We start from the raw sequence: 16,705 nt of genomic DNA on the forward strand, positions 1-16,705 counted from the left end.
ACGAGGTCGAAGAGACATAAGACTATCCCAAAAATGTGAGGGGGGAGTGTGGTTAAAAGTATAATTAAAGAGAACCACATTTTTCCAAAGCCCTTGAAAGTGAGGATTTTTAAGTTTTCACAACCATTTGGTCAACAGAGCTATGTTCATGTGATCATATTGAGAATTCCCATACTCCCTTTGTTTTTTAGCCATACAAATAGTAGGCCAGTTGATCAAAGCATATCATTTTTTGTTTGTGCCATATCCCTGCCATATAAATTTCCTTCTAATGGAGTCAATTTTGTTAAGAACTGTAGCAGGAATTCTAAAAAGAGAGAGGGCATAGAGGGGAATATAAGGTAATACTGAATTAAGAAAAGTGAGTCTCCCTCCAATAGATAGCAGTTGCCCTTTCCAATTTTGAAGTTTATGTTCTAATCTAGTAAGTAGAAAATCTCAATCTTTAACTGTCAATTTCCTATTATGTAAATGAAGGCTCAGATATTTTAAATAGAATTTACCAATTTGACATCCAAAATACTAGTAGCATCATGGGTCATCTCAGGATCAACATTAAGGGGAAAGAGTTTAGTTTTTTTTTGTAAATTGATCTTAATGCTAGATAATGCTTCAAAGCATTTCATTGTCCATGATAGTATCTCTATGTTTCATAATGAGGCTGAAAGAAAAAAAATGATGTCATCAGCATAGTGACAGTTTGTCACAACTGTACTATTTTGACAAGGGGTCCCACACCAGTGATGTATCCTAGCTATCTACCCCAATTTTAGACTTCTGAGAATCTATCCACATTTAGTGGTTATTCTTAATTGCAAATCTCATAATCAGTCCATCAATGAGTATGAGTTTTGCCTGTATTGTTCCATATATTTATGAACCACACCCTAATGAATACATACATTGTCAAATATCTTAATTCATATTAGATCACTTAATTAGAACAATCATATATGGCAGTATAAAATTCATAATTATATTACACTCAATGGGATTAGGATCCAACATGCTGCTCTATTTTTCTGGTATTTTACAGGATCAATAATCATTAAAGATCGAGCATTCATGTTGCATTTCAAGCATTTTTCCTTTACTGGTGTTGCACAATAGGTTATTACCAATATTCCCCTTTTACTTCTAGCTAATTAGGCAGAATAACATAGCTTGTTTGTTTTAATGAGGAAATTGAAATAAATGTCATCTTAAGCATCTCATTTGATGCTGAGTGACAGATGGCACTGCATAATTCATTGCTCTCTAAGAAAGGCTCGTGCAAGCATGATTGGTACCAGAAGCTAAGGAAAAAGGAGCTCACACATTATTATTGTTTAACACTCTAACATGCTGTAACAGTACTGGTACCAGTGAGCAATGATTCCAAGCTCTTAAATTAATTATAGGATAGAACCGCATATGATGCTCAGAAATGCAAAGGATGTAATTTAAAGTTAGATGACTTGATCTCATATATATTTTAAAAGAACTCTTGTTAGCTATTATATTTTTGTGTACCGCGTGTCTATCTTGGGAGGGTTGTGTCTTACTTTCTGATATTTTTTCCATGCTGGACCAATATTATGACTGATTTCTCTCATTCGCTGGTGATGTTCAATTCATGCAAGCCTATCTGTTTTTGTTTGAATATTCAAATTTGTTTTATCGATTTAACGGGTCCAGCCCGAGAACCTCAAATTTTGACCCAATTCTTTAGCTTTAATTTGTCAAGGAGCTTGTAACTTTATTGGGCTGGGCCTTGGTCGTGTGTCAGGCATAGTTCTCTTTGTTTTTGTGGAAATGAGTTATATTCTTGATGCAAGCCTGATCTCCTTTCATTATTCTTAAAAGAGAAAAATTAAGTATATCCTCTAATTTCGTTAAAAGCTACAATGACCCAAACTCCAGAGAAAACAAACATGTAGCACAACAAAGTAACAGAACGAACAAAATCATAATTAGTATTTTTTTTTTTTTAAATGGTTCGTAGCAATTCCAAATTTGTATGATCTTTCTAACTATTGAAAGGGGTATACTTGGGTGTAGAAAGGAAGAGAGATACTGGTAATTAACAACAATGGACTAGTGGCACTAGAGAAATGGCTACACTAGCTCAAATTGCATAGCTGAGATCACAGTTTGTGGCTTTGTGCAATGCCTAAATTGTGAGATAAAAGTGAGTTTGCATGATCTGTTTCATTTTTACTTGCTCAGGAAGGATTTATTGCCACGACCAATATGCAACGGCCTCCTTAAATGCTGATGACTCTGAGAAAGATTGCTGCATATAATTCAATTATCAGACTGATATCTTGTAGAAAAATAAATTTACTTCCTTCAAATTGTTCTGTTTTCCTTTTGAGTAATGAGGGTACTTCCTTAAGACAGGTATTCACTTTTTACATTTGGTGTATATGGATGAATTTAACATAGGTGATTTGTAATATGCCCTTATTATATATTTAGAGGATAGTGCTGGTTTTCCTGTAATGGATATATTTCACAATGAACATTTTCCTACGAAATTTCGATTGAAAGAGAAAAGGACAAAGGCAGCTCTTCGGTGTGCTGTTTTTTTTTTTTGGTGCGTATTTTTACTTTGTAAGTTTCAAAAATAACCGCTTGTTTAAAGTTTTAGATACGAGATGTCAGTGGTCGTATATTAACAAAAAAGTTAGGTGCATTAAACTTGGCAAAAGTTGCATACAAAATGAGACTCTTCTCATACCAGAAAAAAGAAAAGAAAAAAGAACACTGGACTCCTCTTAAACTCTGCAAAATATATTGCATGCAATGCAATATATTACTGCCTACATACACAAAAATAAAATTCATGCATTTTCGATGGTACTAATTAAAACGAATTTTCAGAATGTACAGAGAGCAATAAATTTGGAAAAATAAACTAAATTCAATACATACTCCAATTGTGATTTGTGCCTTAACCGACTGACATATGATTTAAAACACAAAGGTGGCACAGAAGAACCAGCATAAATACTTGGGATTTACCAGCTTAGGAGAAGCAGTTCAAACTGGTTGGATATATTTGGAAAGGAAATCTTATGATGGCTGCTACATAATCTTGCTTAGTTATAACCAATCTGAAAATGTGTCACCTTGGGGTAGGCTGCTTATGTGCTCAGATCGATCAACAGGCCCCAAATGCTTAATAGAGGCTTTAATTCTGGAACTCAATTTAGTTCTGGGGTTCTTACATTTTGCTTGACAAATTTGTGAGACAAACTGTCAAGAAATTTTTACCATTCACTCAAATAAAAAAAATAATGTCTTACCATATCTATAATTTACAAAGACGATAAGTTTTCTATGTCACGTCACGCAAGCATTGCTCCATCGATTTTTTTTTTCTACTTCTTTCACTTATTACACGGCTAATGAAATTTGAAATTCAAGTGTTTCTTGCATGACCATTGTAGTAAACGAAATGGGGATATAACTGCAGTGCAACCAAATTAATCTTGAAGTATTTTTACATTTTCTCTACAATGTTTTTTACATACTTATTGGTGTTGCATTTTATTTTTTTTGAAGGTCAATGGTTTTAAATACTAACAAACAATTTCATTGATTTTTTTTTTTTTGAAACCTTGACAGTGGTTGTCAAGTATAATTTTTATTAATTAAAACGTAAAATACATCCATCGTTCTACATCCAAAACATCATCCAAACTACATTAACATCTAAAAAACATCAACATCTAAATATCAACATCTAACAACACAAACAACTAAAACAATAAAAGAAACAAACCATATCCTTTAGTGGTAGACACTGATAACCTTCAATATTGGCTGGCTAGCGACCAAAGGAAATGAGACATTTTTTTTTTTTTTTCTATTTGAGTTGCAGAAGGAGAAGGCCACGGTGGTGGGAGTGCAAAGAGAGGGGAGAGCCGACGACTAGGGCTATTGCTGCCAACTGTCCTTAGTTCTCCCAATAATGGTGAAGGAAGAGATGACGACTAGGGCTATTATCGTCAACTTTCTCTTCTCTCGACGGATAGGTGCTGGGGTAAGGGGCAGGAACGAGTAGCGCTTGCTGGAGGCTAAAATTTTTTGAAAAGAAAACAGGGTGGACGAGAGTGGAAGAGGGTGGAGGAGGGAATGGAGAAGGCAGAGAAGAAGAGAAGGAAGAGGAGATGGTTGTCGGTGCGGATCCCCCGCTCCCCCTCCCTAAGGGGGAGTGGAAGATGAGGACGGGACTGAAGAGACTTGCGGCACGAGATGAAAGGAAAGAGATAACAATTTCATTGATAAAATAACTTATTTACAATAGGTCAAATAACTGTAATTTCTAATTTAATTTTTTATTCTCATAAAATATAATATAGTATTCTAATCTTCATCTTGCTCCACGACCGAATCCGCTTCTTTAGCCGCCGCCGCACTCTGATGGCGATCGGATCTACTTACCGTTGTGCTCCAATCGAGATGTTGATCACCGTAATACTTTAATTGCCATCTCGCTCCATGATCGGATCTGCTTTTTCGACCACCACCATGCTCCGACAATGACCGAATTTACTCATCGTTGCGCTTAACACTATCTCGCTCCACAATCGGATCCGCTTCTTCGATCGCCACCGCACTCCGATAACAATCGAATCTACTTACCGTCGCGTTCCTATAGAGATATGAACTCTGTCCTCCGAGCTCCGACAATACTGCATTTCTGGCTCCGATGGGCTCTGCTCCGATTTCTCCCCTCTCTCTCATTCTCCTCTTCACTTGAGAAGGTAAAACCGAGAGAGAAGATGTTGTGTCAAGACTAAAGACTACAATAAATGGTGGAGTTGAATGGAGAGAGGAGGAGAGCAGATTGAAGTGAGGCGGCTGTGTAACCCTAGATCCAAGTGTTGGGCAAAATAGAGGTAAGCAAATAAATATATCACAAGAAAAACAAAGACAAGAATCAAGCAAACACAAAAAATTAGAGATGATACAAGATTTTACGTGAAAATTCTTTCGGAAAAAAAACTACGAAAACACACGACATAAATCCACTAAATCAAAAAGTCTTATAAGTAGAGAATATTAGAATTCTCAATAGCACTCTCTTGTAAGTTTCAAAAACAAAAGAGCAAAACTCTAGATGGTTTGATGAAGAGGCAACAGAGAGACAGAGAGCAGCTCAATCTGATTTCACGAAATAGGCTTACATCTGAAAGTTAAGGCTGATGCTTTAATTAAACCATAACACCATCGGTCTTCATATTTTCTCCGATAGCAAAAACAAAATAACATGTACGGCAGCAGCTTAAATTGAAAATCAGATTACCATCGGTTCATGCCCTTCTACCGATAGCAATCAAAGTCAAATAGCATCGTTTGACTTTGATGCCGATGGGAAAAACATTAAGTACCATCGGTTTGCACTTGCTACTGTTTGCAAAAAGCATCAAAGACATTGGTCTTGTCTTCTAGCCGATGGTGAAGCAAAACGGGCTAGATCCGCTAATTGTCTTCAAACTAACACCAAGCTAATTACCTGATTTCCCTTGGAACGCCAAGAGCACTTTCGTGCTACACTCTTCATTGGTGTTACATTTTATGTTAAAGACTATTTCTTATGTTCTTCCACTCTGTTTTGATGTAACTGAGATCAATTCAGTTTTGTTTTCATGATTCGACAGAGGAATTATCATTTATCATCAGAGAAGATTTCTGTTTCACCAAACCTTTGATCATAATGTTGTCTTGGGTTTTTGCCTCTGGGTCATCCATACACAAATCAAATCCGAATCCCGTATAAAATTTAATTTGTGCTGAACTTACACTTGTGAAAAAAAAAAAACCAAACCATGTTGACGCCCTTTTATCAGTGGACAACCTGAGAATGAAAATGTTTAACAGCCCTTTCTATTTAATGCTTCTTTAAGCAAAAATAAATAAATAATAAAATGTAAGATATGTATGAGCCTTGTATGTTAAGGTAAGGTGGATACCCAGGATTAGTATTCTTTTTAGAACCTGCACAGATACTGTTCATCGTTTTCTACATATTTGCTTTTCTTTCTGAGTCTATGGTACTATATGCATAGCATGGATTGGTTCGTAATACTAATCAATATTTTCATTTTTAAAATCCTAATGGTCAATCCGAACCGTTCAACATGATCCCCACATGAATATGTACTTGCATACTCTAATTTTATATTTTTTTAGAAATTTCTTTACTATTTTTTAGGATAGGTAGAAAATCACTTGATCTGAAAATTCTGGACCATCCAAGACAGTGATTTTCTACATATCTTACGAAATAGTAAAAAGTTTTAAAAAAATATAAAATTTGTTCTGCAAATATATATTCATATGGGGACCATATTGAACGGTTCGGATCAACCATTAGAATTTTGAAAATGAAAATAGTGATTCGTATTATGGACCAATCCGTACTATGATAGTATCATAGAATCACTCTTTCTTCTTTTGAGATAATAATAGCCCGTTCGATTTTGTAAAAAAAAGAAAAGGAAAAAACCACCACAAAGCAGTGGCGGTTTGGTATCGCATCATTATCTTATCTTAAAATTGGGTCATATTTAATTTTTAGTCTGTCTCTAATATATAGGGGGATATTAACTAGATTGAGTTAAGAATTCGTTATTGGTGTACAATTAAAGACACATTTTCTCTAATGTGAGAGATCATGAGTTTGTAATCCGGATGAAGGAAATCATTCATTGTAATAATTGATCAGGTTTGAAAAGAGTGTTATGTGGCTTGGCCCCCAAACCTCTCATTAAAAAGAAAAAAAAAACTAGATTGAGTTGTTTTGAGATTCGTACTTTAAGAACTTGAATGGTTCAGATTTTCCAAAAATCTATTTTTAGAAGTTCTGAATTCCAAAAATTACACAATGCATCAGTACAGTATCAATGAGGCCTAGTGTTAGTGTCTACATAAGTACAGCAGAAAATCTTTTTCATTTATTTCAGTAACGTTAAGTAGCTATGGTATGATATCCTTGTGTAACAGGACATTTTTATTTCAAATACTGTGAGCTCTTATCACCAAGCATCTAGCATGAGAAACCTTTACATTACTTTTTCTTTTGATTGTTTGCTCTTTTTTGTCTTTTCTTTTTTGAAAAATAACCTGGTAAATCCACCAAATTCATGCATGGAATCATAAGCTTTTTTCTCTATTTTAATACTTTATCAAAACAGGAGATAAACATGCCATCTTCTCTCGGTCGTCCTGCCATAGTGTGTGTGTGGGGTGTGCATGTTTTGTCGCTCACAACATTATACCAAAGTGTGGTCACTTTGATATCATTTTCTGATAAAAACAGTATTCTTTTTCTCACTCCTGTTTTTTCTAAACATGCCTTTCTTAAAATGGTCCTTGACGATTCCTCTCTTTGTAATCTAGTTGCTCATTTGTTTGGCACTTTTGCTATTTCGACAGCTTATTTTTGGTAAGCATAAAAATGATGCTTTTGCAAACAATTTTTGTGTTTAATTAACAGCGGATGGGGAACTTATGCTTTAATAGACTCTAAATATTAGGTTATGGCCTAAATTAAACATAATGCTAATTGCAATAAGACATGAATTGTTTTATTAATTGTCTATTGTAAGCTTTAGAAAAGTTAGCAGTGGATATGATTCCCAAATAATTTCTTTCCGTTCTAAAGTTTGATACACAAGGATTTAGTTTTCATGAAATCATTCAAGAAATGGACCCTTGTGAAGTGTAATCGTGTAGGCTACTTTGTGAATTATTTATTTTTTAGGAAAGCAGATTCCATTTCCTATGTGAACTGTTGACCAATTGACATAGTACAGATCATCACTCCTTTATACCTTCTATGAATTTAAGCAAATTCCATTTATTTTTTATTCCTCTTCTGTTGGAATTTCGGGTATGGAGTCAACTGGTGATGCAATTTTTAAGCATTTGGATCATTTTTGAGTGATTTGGATTGATCATTGATGTCGGGTGAGTTAGATTGATATAAGATTAAAATAGTAAAAGAGAGTGTGTCATGACCATGAGGACTAGGAATAGGAGGCGGTCTACATCATATCAAATTCGGTCTGATGTCTAGTCGGAGCCGTTCGATCCACATCAAAATTTGCACAGACATGTAATATTCATGCGAATCAAGTGCATATGAATCTTGATGTGGATCGAACTTTGGTCAGTCATTTAAGCCTTCAGTCAGGAAAAAAATGAATAGGAAATGGGTTTGGTCAGGACGCGATCAGAAAGGGGCATTGCTCATGATTCATTGCTGCTGGACGCAGTATAGGTAGTGCTGATTCAGTCTGAACCAAAGCGGCCTGTGAACCGAGCGACTCCTCTTACTGTTTTACCTATTGAAGTACAATTGTACAAAAGACACTTTTTTTAAAGGTTTGAAGGCCAGATGCCTACCAACGATTGTATTGAAAAATTATAAGTATCTACAGAAGACACTGTTTTATAATATATTAATATGATTCTTTCTCTGAGTATTGTCAAACTTCCCAAAAAGTATTTGGAGTGAGAGGACCCTGTAAGGGCTTGTGTTTGGTTTTACAATCGTAAACAGTATGCCTCGCACGAGACGATTGAGGCCGAATTCTTTGAGTTGTGGAACAGAGAAAGGCTTGATTATCATGGCCTTTCTCCAGCGGGTGATTTTTCAGAAAATTTAAGACTTAGATCTTGTCACACATCAAAGGAATTCGCAAAAATTAAGGGATACACTTCCACTGCAGTACTCGTTTTCTTACACTTACACATCCTTGTAGGCCTGTGCCAGTAAATAACAGTACTGGCCTGACAAGCATAATTCCAGAAGTGTATTTGTTGTCGTGTTATATTTATTTTTACTTGTATAATGTCCAATATTAAAACATAAAAAAATACAGTATACTTTCCCATCAAAAAGCTAATGAAAAGAAAACAAAAAAGATTTTACAGGTACAAGAATTGTACAAATATTGTTATACTTTTTTTTACTACAAGCCTACAAAATACCGTGTCTTGTATTTTGCCATCATGTGCTGTGGGACTCACAGCTGTGGGCCTCAGCCAGTATAGGGAGTGGATGAAATGAAAGGCAAAACATAGGGCAGCAAATATTTTATCTTAGTGTAAAGTTTAGCATTAGTTGATATATAGTAAGTAAATTTCCAATTCATAAAGCTTCGCCTCCTTTTCAAAAAAAGATATATATATTCTAAGTTCATAAATGCTCAATATTCTGTGTCACTCTCAATCTGTCTCTCTTTCAATTTTTATATCAATTGAGAGCTACTTTGATATTTTTCTGGTTATTTAAACATGAAGAATAAAAATTACGCACCTACTTTCAGCAAAAAAGGAGAATCATCTACACCTCCAACTAAATATCTTCGGGAGTAATTAGTCTAAAAAGGGTCAATAACTTAATTAATGAAGGAAAGAATATTTGTTTTTTTTTTTGATAAAAGTGGTATTATACCACCTGTTTCCTTAGAAACTGGTACGAAATTACAAAACATGCTTAGAAGCAAGTCCAAAGTAACTCCAAAATATTACACATAAAATATAAAATCTGAGCAGATGGAAAGCAGCTGCCAGATATCTAAATCATTTAGAAAAACATAAAATCTGGGCAGTTGGAAAGCAACTACCAGATATCTAAAGCATTCAAGAGTGAAGCAAACATGTTATTATATCATATTAGGAGGATTTGACTGGGTTATCGCGTAAAGCAAGTGCTATTTATTAAATCAATGTTATTACATCAGTCATGTTATGATCAGATTAGAGGAAAAAAAAGATATGATTGGATTGCTCTTTTCCTTCAGTCTTTCTTTGACTTAATTAGTACCAATTAAGAAAACATTAGGAGGCAAGGTATGCGGACAAAGTTGGTATTAACTTCCAAGGGAAATGCTTTTTGTTTCAGCCCTTACAACTTGCGTAAACAATTCCCATACACCATTCCTTTTCTCTAATATACTTTCCAGATGCATCATAAGTTTGTGTTCCTAACAAGTATTAGTTGTTTTTCGTAATAATTGGGTATATAATATATTCTTTCTTTCATGTTTGTTTTCGGCTATAAACCCAACCAGTTCTAGTAACTTAAGGCTCTCGTATAACAAATGACAAAAGTTGATATTTTCACTGATTATAGAATTATTAAATAATTTCGGGTATGATTGAGTAAATATTTTGGACCCGGCCCATTTTCCCGGAGGGGTCTCGTCTACAAAAGAATTACTAAAACAGGTCAGATACTCAGGTCCGGACTTGTAGCCGTATCATACGAAGCAGGTAAAGAGAGACAGCCAGACAGGACCTGATCAATAGCCTACGCAGGTTGGTCTAATGCGGGTCGGTTGGCAAGTCGGAGAAGGATTGACCAAATTCGGGGTCTATACCCGTACCAATAAGGAGAGGAGATTTTTTTCTGCAGTTCTACCAATGAAGATATTGAATAGGATTTGGTGCAAATGTATTTAAATTTTATGATTTAGCAAATAATATCTTGTACTTAATTGAGTAATTATGTATTCTTACAATTTTCCACGGCAACTTGTTAAGTGGAAATTTATAAGACCTACAAGCTATTGAGGTGCTTTTCTTGCACAAATAATAATTAGTTGGGCAAATTTGGTTCAATTAAATATTTAATGATATTTCCGGTGACTTCATTGCACAAATTTGGAGCAACAATCTTGTCCATTTTGTATACAGGTACAGGACCAGCCATGAAAGGTATTACTTTAGTAAACACGCTACAGATTTGAAGCATCTATCAAAAAGAGAGAAACTGCATATTACCTTCCTAAGAAAGTCAGAGAACCAAGTTAATGGGCCTCTAGAATTGGGACCCCCATTTATGGAACATATCTTCAGTTATGATTTTAGGGGCCTCATCTCTAGTGCACTAACTGTTTTCATCTCTCCCTTTTTACACTGCTGATTTGTTATGTCGCTTTTATGACTCATCATATAAAAAAAAAAGGAGAAAAATAAAAACTTGAAAAAAGAAATCTATTTACAACTCAGCATGAGGTGAAGATGCATCGTCTTTGCACAAATGTAATATACAAATTCAAAACTGTGATTACAAAGCGCTGCACAGCAATATGCTAAGAGGATTTATATTTTAATCCAAATTCTGCAGCCAAAGAAAAAATAATTCCTTTTCCTGAATGGCAATAAACAATACAAAACTACACCTATAGATCAAATACAACATTTTACAAATGGAGAAGTTTTTTTTTCTAAATTATGTTTCGTCATTGCAGTAAACAAAGAATCCTCCAAGCAAGTCACTCTCATGGTATTCGCTTTTCACCTATTTAATTTGAAAGCAATGTCAATCACAAGTCGATCAATCATTTTCTACCTCTCTAGCCACCAAATTTAATGTGGTAATATGAAAAAAATGCTTGCAAGTGCTAATGCGCCTTGTAATAGTATTGAGGAATAGTCCCTTCTTAGGAGGTGATTCGCATCAGCAGCAGCCAAAGTAGCGAGCCATGCATCATCCTCTAACATTTCATCTGTAGGTCTTGGCGATGGATTCTTCGCTGTTTTTCGGCTACAGAAGTTTGAAATGTTAATTAATACATACATTGTTATTCAGAAAATTAAATTCCTTAAACTATGGTTAGCACAGAGGATAACTTTTTTTAATAGTATTAATAATAATATCTAGAACATAATTTAATCTTGGAAACTGGATGTCACCAGTGAGTATTTTCTTGAAGCTCTTTAGGAATGAACTGAAATGGAGACAAGTATTGAAAATAAAACTAAATTATTGAAACTGAACCTAGCGGTAGGTCCTTTATATTGTCCTATAATAATCACATGCATAAATCTTCACTAAGACCAAATCAATTTAAAACAAACATCGAATTTTGCACCTAATTGAGGCACAGGGTTAATCATTAATACCACAAGAAGATTCCCAAATTAGAAAATCTAAGAGGGCAACTTTTCCAACTAAACAAGGTGTGCTTTTAACTCAACAACCACTAGAAACTAGCTATTGAGCGGTGGAACACCACCATACAAGGTGGACACAGAACAAAGCTAAAGAGAGAACAAAGAAAGCAAGAAAGAGAGATGGAACAATTAAAGTCCCTTCCATCTTTCCTTATCTTGTCCCCATATCCCCATTCTACCAATACTATCATAATACAAAATATTTAGCCACCTGTCATTCTCTTATTCAGCTTTTTTAAAGATCACATGTGTAGACACGTTCGCAGTTCACACTATACTGGACTCTCCTTTTATGAAAAATCAACATTTAGTAAAGTAAATGTTCAATTTTACCTTGTTGGCGATGAAGCCGGACAGAAAGTGATGATATAATCAGAGGCGCCTACACACGTAAAAGTCGAGCTGGCATCGTCATAAGCGTAGCTATATGACCGGGGACAAGCTGATTTGAACACCTGGGAGTAGACCGACGGCTGGCATTTGTCGGGGCTTCCGAATTCACCACTGCAACAGTATTCTGGCTTGCCAAATGCTTCGCATGCGCTTCGACACGCCTCTGACTTGCCTTCCCCTATTCTTAGTTCGGTCGGACACCTCGAGTTCAAATCCACCACACAACCCGTGGAGGCGCAGCCGTTGCTCCCGCCAGATACTTCGAGTATCACCTTCTCACAAGAAATTAACAAGTTTAGTGTTTTGGGAAACAATAATATATTATTTAGGCAGATAATGGAAATAAATATTTTCATGGTTTGAATCGATTCAAAATTTTGATAAGAAGATGATAGCATACTCTTCTTGATATTTTGAAAATTGGACTTGCTTTACAAAAATTTTGTCATTATTCCAGAGGGCTAACATTATAAAATTCATTTTATTATTTGAAACCCTCAAAATTTTGTTTGCTAAAACCTATAGGTGATTCTTCAATTACCAGTACTGAATAAAACCACGTACCGGTAAATTATACCCATCAACTAGGCTAACATCATAGAAGTCCTTGTTGTCACCCCCATTTAGTGTAAACTCAATCAGTGTAGCAGGAGGTGCCGCACCGGCCCCGTTACACTCAATCTGTCCGGACCCGCAATCCCCAGTGGAGCACGAGCCTTGACCCGTTGAATCAAAGCTGCACCCACTTCGTCCCCAGAAGCGCCCGGACCATCCCCACGGGGCCACCAAGGACCGCGATTCACCGGCCTCGAGTGTAAATCCTGTGGTTCCTAGTGGTGAACTCCCGGAGTTCGATAGCACCCCCGGCCACACAGTTTCTCCGCACTTGTTAGTGAATGTGAAAGTTGTGCAATTAACCAACCCTGCAATTAATCAGTATAATATAATCTCAGTTGAATTCGTTCTCGATTATAGTAGTAACATATATGTGCTTCCCCATTCCATTCAGTAATTACCTCTGAAGAATAGCAATAATAGAACGGTAAAGTGGCGAATTGAAGGTGACAGTGAAAATACAAAATCCATTGATTGACAATAAAATCTTTGGAGAAGAATTGAAGTGGAGAAAGAGGAACTCAGAGGATGGGCCGAGCTACCGCCATAAATTAGAGGGAAATCGCGGGAGGAGAGAGAAAGCGGGGAGGGGGGAGGGTGAGCGGGGGATGAGTGTTGATTTATTAAGGCGCGCACGCTCGGAGATTTATATCAATACAAACATCCTCTGGAATTCTCCGGAAATTACATCTGTGCCCCCTGGATGTTTTGAGGTTTATCGGTCAAATGCTGCTTAGAAGGTTAGAATGTCTCAGTGGGCTGTGGGGACCGGGGAGAAGGTCAAGCCCTTGAGGGGCATTGCATAGAGTGCGTATCCTCTGGGATATCTCATATTTTGCGTATTTTGCGTGACCGACGTGTCCTGTGCTTATTCGGGATAGCGCAGGGGGCCAGTATTATTTTAACTTTGAGATTCGTGCAGAATGTATTTGAACGGTTGAAATTCTCCAAAAAGTCACGCAAAATATAAGATATCTCAGAGATGCGAATTCGATTGCATAAGGATCTCCTGCTTGGAACACATACCATTGAATTCGTATGCTCTGCATTAACTCAAAAGGAAATTTTTTGACTTAATACATCTGGACCATCCGATTAGCTTTAAATTCGTGCAAATTAAATCCGCACTAATATTGAAGACCCCCTATATTTTAGGCGTAGGCCGGATGGGCTCCGTTTACAATTGGACGGCCGATATCTATTAACTCAAAAGATGCTCTTTTGAGTTATGCAGACGATGCAGACTCCATACCATTTGCCTGCTTATCCCTGTTTTCGAATTAGAACAGTATGTATCGTCTAAATCGTTTTGCAGATTTGCAGATTGTGAATTGGCGATAACCGTAGGGCGTCAATGACACTATTCTTTTAGTCCATACTCCATCCGTATAATATTTCACAAGACAGATCGTTTAAATGACTCGTATTTTTCATGCTTTAATTATACTTCACACTTTCTCATTGTTTTCAAAGCTCATACAGACCATCTGAACTATTCAACATGATTCGCATATTAAACTATTAAAATATGATTGAAAATCAAATTTATATTTTTTAATAGATACAAAATCGTTGTTTTATGAAAATTTCAGACCATAAAAATATGATAATGCAACTACCTAATAAAATAATAAAAAAATTAAAATAATGTCTCCGGGCACATTTTAATATGAACATGTTAAATAGTTCAGTATTTAAATCTTAAAAACAAAAATAATAAACAAATTCAAATAATGTCTCCAGGCACATTTTAATATGAACATGTTAAATAGTTCAAATTGACTATCTAAATCTTAAAAACAAAAATAAAATGTCAGACACCATCAAGACATAAAAAGCACGAAATATTTGAATCATGCTCATTATATATGTAATTATATATTTGAATGGCATTGAAACGTGATATGATATGGTCAATCTTCAAACATATATTACATAACTCTAAATTTATTTATTTATTCAGTTTGAATCAAATTCACATGACACCAACTTACTTTTTTTTTTTTTATATAGTTTTGTAATTTATCAAAATTTTATAAGACAAATAAGTTATAATCATTGTTTATTTATTTTCTATTACTTTGAAAAATATTTAATTGGAAGGACGAATCAGAATGTTAATGATACCCTTCTATCGAAGCACTTGATCTGTACCTTCGATAAGACTTTCTTTTTCATTAACTGAACGGGAACATGTATAAAAATACTTCCTTCCGACACATTGTATTCGTTGACACTCCAAGTCATAATATTGTATGACTATTGCGATGTCAATGTTTAATAAAAAAAGTTTTATTTTTTCCAGCGACTATACAAAGCTAATTAATCACAATCAACATAATTATGATTGCAAACAAATATCATAAATTTAGATAATAGTTTTAGGCTGTGCTTCAGTTAAAGAAAAATATCTCTCATTAAAAGAAAGGAACGGGAGAGAAGGGAAAAAGCCCTGTGAATGAATATGATCGAGGCCATTACCATGTTTCAGAAGAGGAAAATTAGAGGAACGGAGGGAAGAAAGGAAGAATACGCTATAGAAAATTTCTGAATTTTGTCACTTTCGAATCAGAGTGTAGAGGAGGGGAAACGGCCGCCGACTTTCTTTCACGTTCCGTTCCTTTCCTCTACGCGCGCGGTGATTCTGTGGAGCATGCCCTCAAGAACAATTTTTTTAGCCATGTATTTTTCAGCGGTTCTTTGGAAAGTGATGATAGTTAGGTGAAATATTCTATTGAAAAAAATGCGGATTACAATTTACAATTGATCTCCCATTAGTAAAAAAAAATGCTCTCCATTTTGCTGTAAACTCTAAATATTGTAGGATTTGCAATGTTTAATTATATGATTATATTCTCCAGGGATCAGTATTTCTCGAATCCACGGATTACAATAGCTTGAAATTAGTTTGTCTGCAATATAAAACAGAGTACACAAATTATTCTCATTTTAAATTTGGCTATGTGATGATTATTTGATAAACATAGTAAGTTCACAAATTAATACTTGCGTCCATTTCTTGCTATTAAATTAAAAGAATATAACACAAACTACTAATCAATATAAAAGACATTATTCGAGCTAAGAAAAAATAGACACAAGTTGATTTCTATTCTAACCAGTGTTCTAAATAGCGCGCTATAGCCTTTTTGGACCCTAAACGCTAAGCTATGGCATCAAAACGCACTATTTGAGTTATAGACGCTATAGCGGTAATAGTGGTTAGCAATAACTCATAGCGTGTAGCACAAATAGCGTGCACTATGCAACATGAGTTGTTTTTTTTTTTTTCTTTTCAATTTATATGGGCTTTAAATAAAGGTTCAGATTATATTTTAACCGTGATTTTTTTTTGCAATTGACGTACTAAGCTTTATATTAAACTACTAATTATTAAATGAGAGATTCATTAAACAAAATCAAATAAGGAAGCTACAGCGCGCTATGCAACATGAGCTATTTTTTTTTCTTTTCAATTTATATGAGCTTTAAATAAAGGCTCAAATTGGATTTTAACTGTGATTTTTTTTGCAATTGACGTACTAAGCTTTATATTAAAATATTAGTTATTAAATGACAGATCCATCAAACGGAATCAAATAAGGAAGCTACAGCGCGCTATGCAACATGAGATGTTTTTTTTTTTTTTTTTTCAATTTATATGGGCTTTAAATAAAGGCTCAGATTGAATATATTAATATATTTCTTGAAGTAACAAAATGATACTTACCATAGG

The 16,705-nt window shown here is 35.1% G+C and overlaps 1 protein-coding gene across 1 annotated transcript; it reads right to left on the bottom strand.

Annotated features, from left to right (window-relative positions):
- Positions 1-11,150: 11,150 nt before the first annotated feature.
- Positions 11,151-13,586, bottom strand: LOC144567483 (thaumatin-like protein 1). The gene is made up of 4 exons (XM_078317631.1): positions 13,371-13,586; positions 12,919-13,277; positions 12,295-12,626; positions 11,151-11,551 (listed from the first exon to the last, which is right to left on the bottom strand). Exons 1-4 carry the CDS (start codon positions 13,438-13,440, stop codon positions 11,374-11,376), a joined length of 939 nt encoding a protein of 312 aa, XP_078173757.1. The 5' UTR covers positions 13,441-13,586; the 3' UTR covers positions 11,151-11,373.
- Positions 13,587-16,705: the final 3,119 nt, after the last annotated feature.

The sequence above is a fragment of the Carex rostrata genome, chromosome 16 (assembly GCF_964058835.1).
Source record: "Carex rostrata chromosome 16, lpCarRost1.2, whole genome shotgun sequence".
Lineage (NCBI taxonomy): Eukaryota > Viridiplantae > Streptophyta > Magnoliopsida > Poales > Cyperaceae > Carex > Carex rostrata.

Bases quoted from the DNA above. Each gene is read 5' to 3' on its own strand.
- LOC144567483 (XM_078317631.1), bottom strand. From the start codon at position 13,440: ATGGATTTTGTATTTTCACTGTCACCTTCAATTCGCCACTTTACCGTT. The intron at 13,278-13,370 runs GTAATTACTGAA...GATTAATTGCAG, and splicing joins ATTATTGCTATTCTTCAGAG to GGTTGGTTAATTGCACAACT. The intron at 12,627-12,918 runs GTACGTGGTTTT...TCTTGTGAGAAG, and splicing joins TTGATGGGTATAATTTACCG to GTGATACTCGAAGTATCTGG.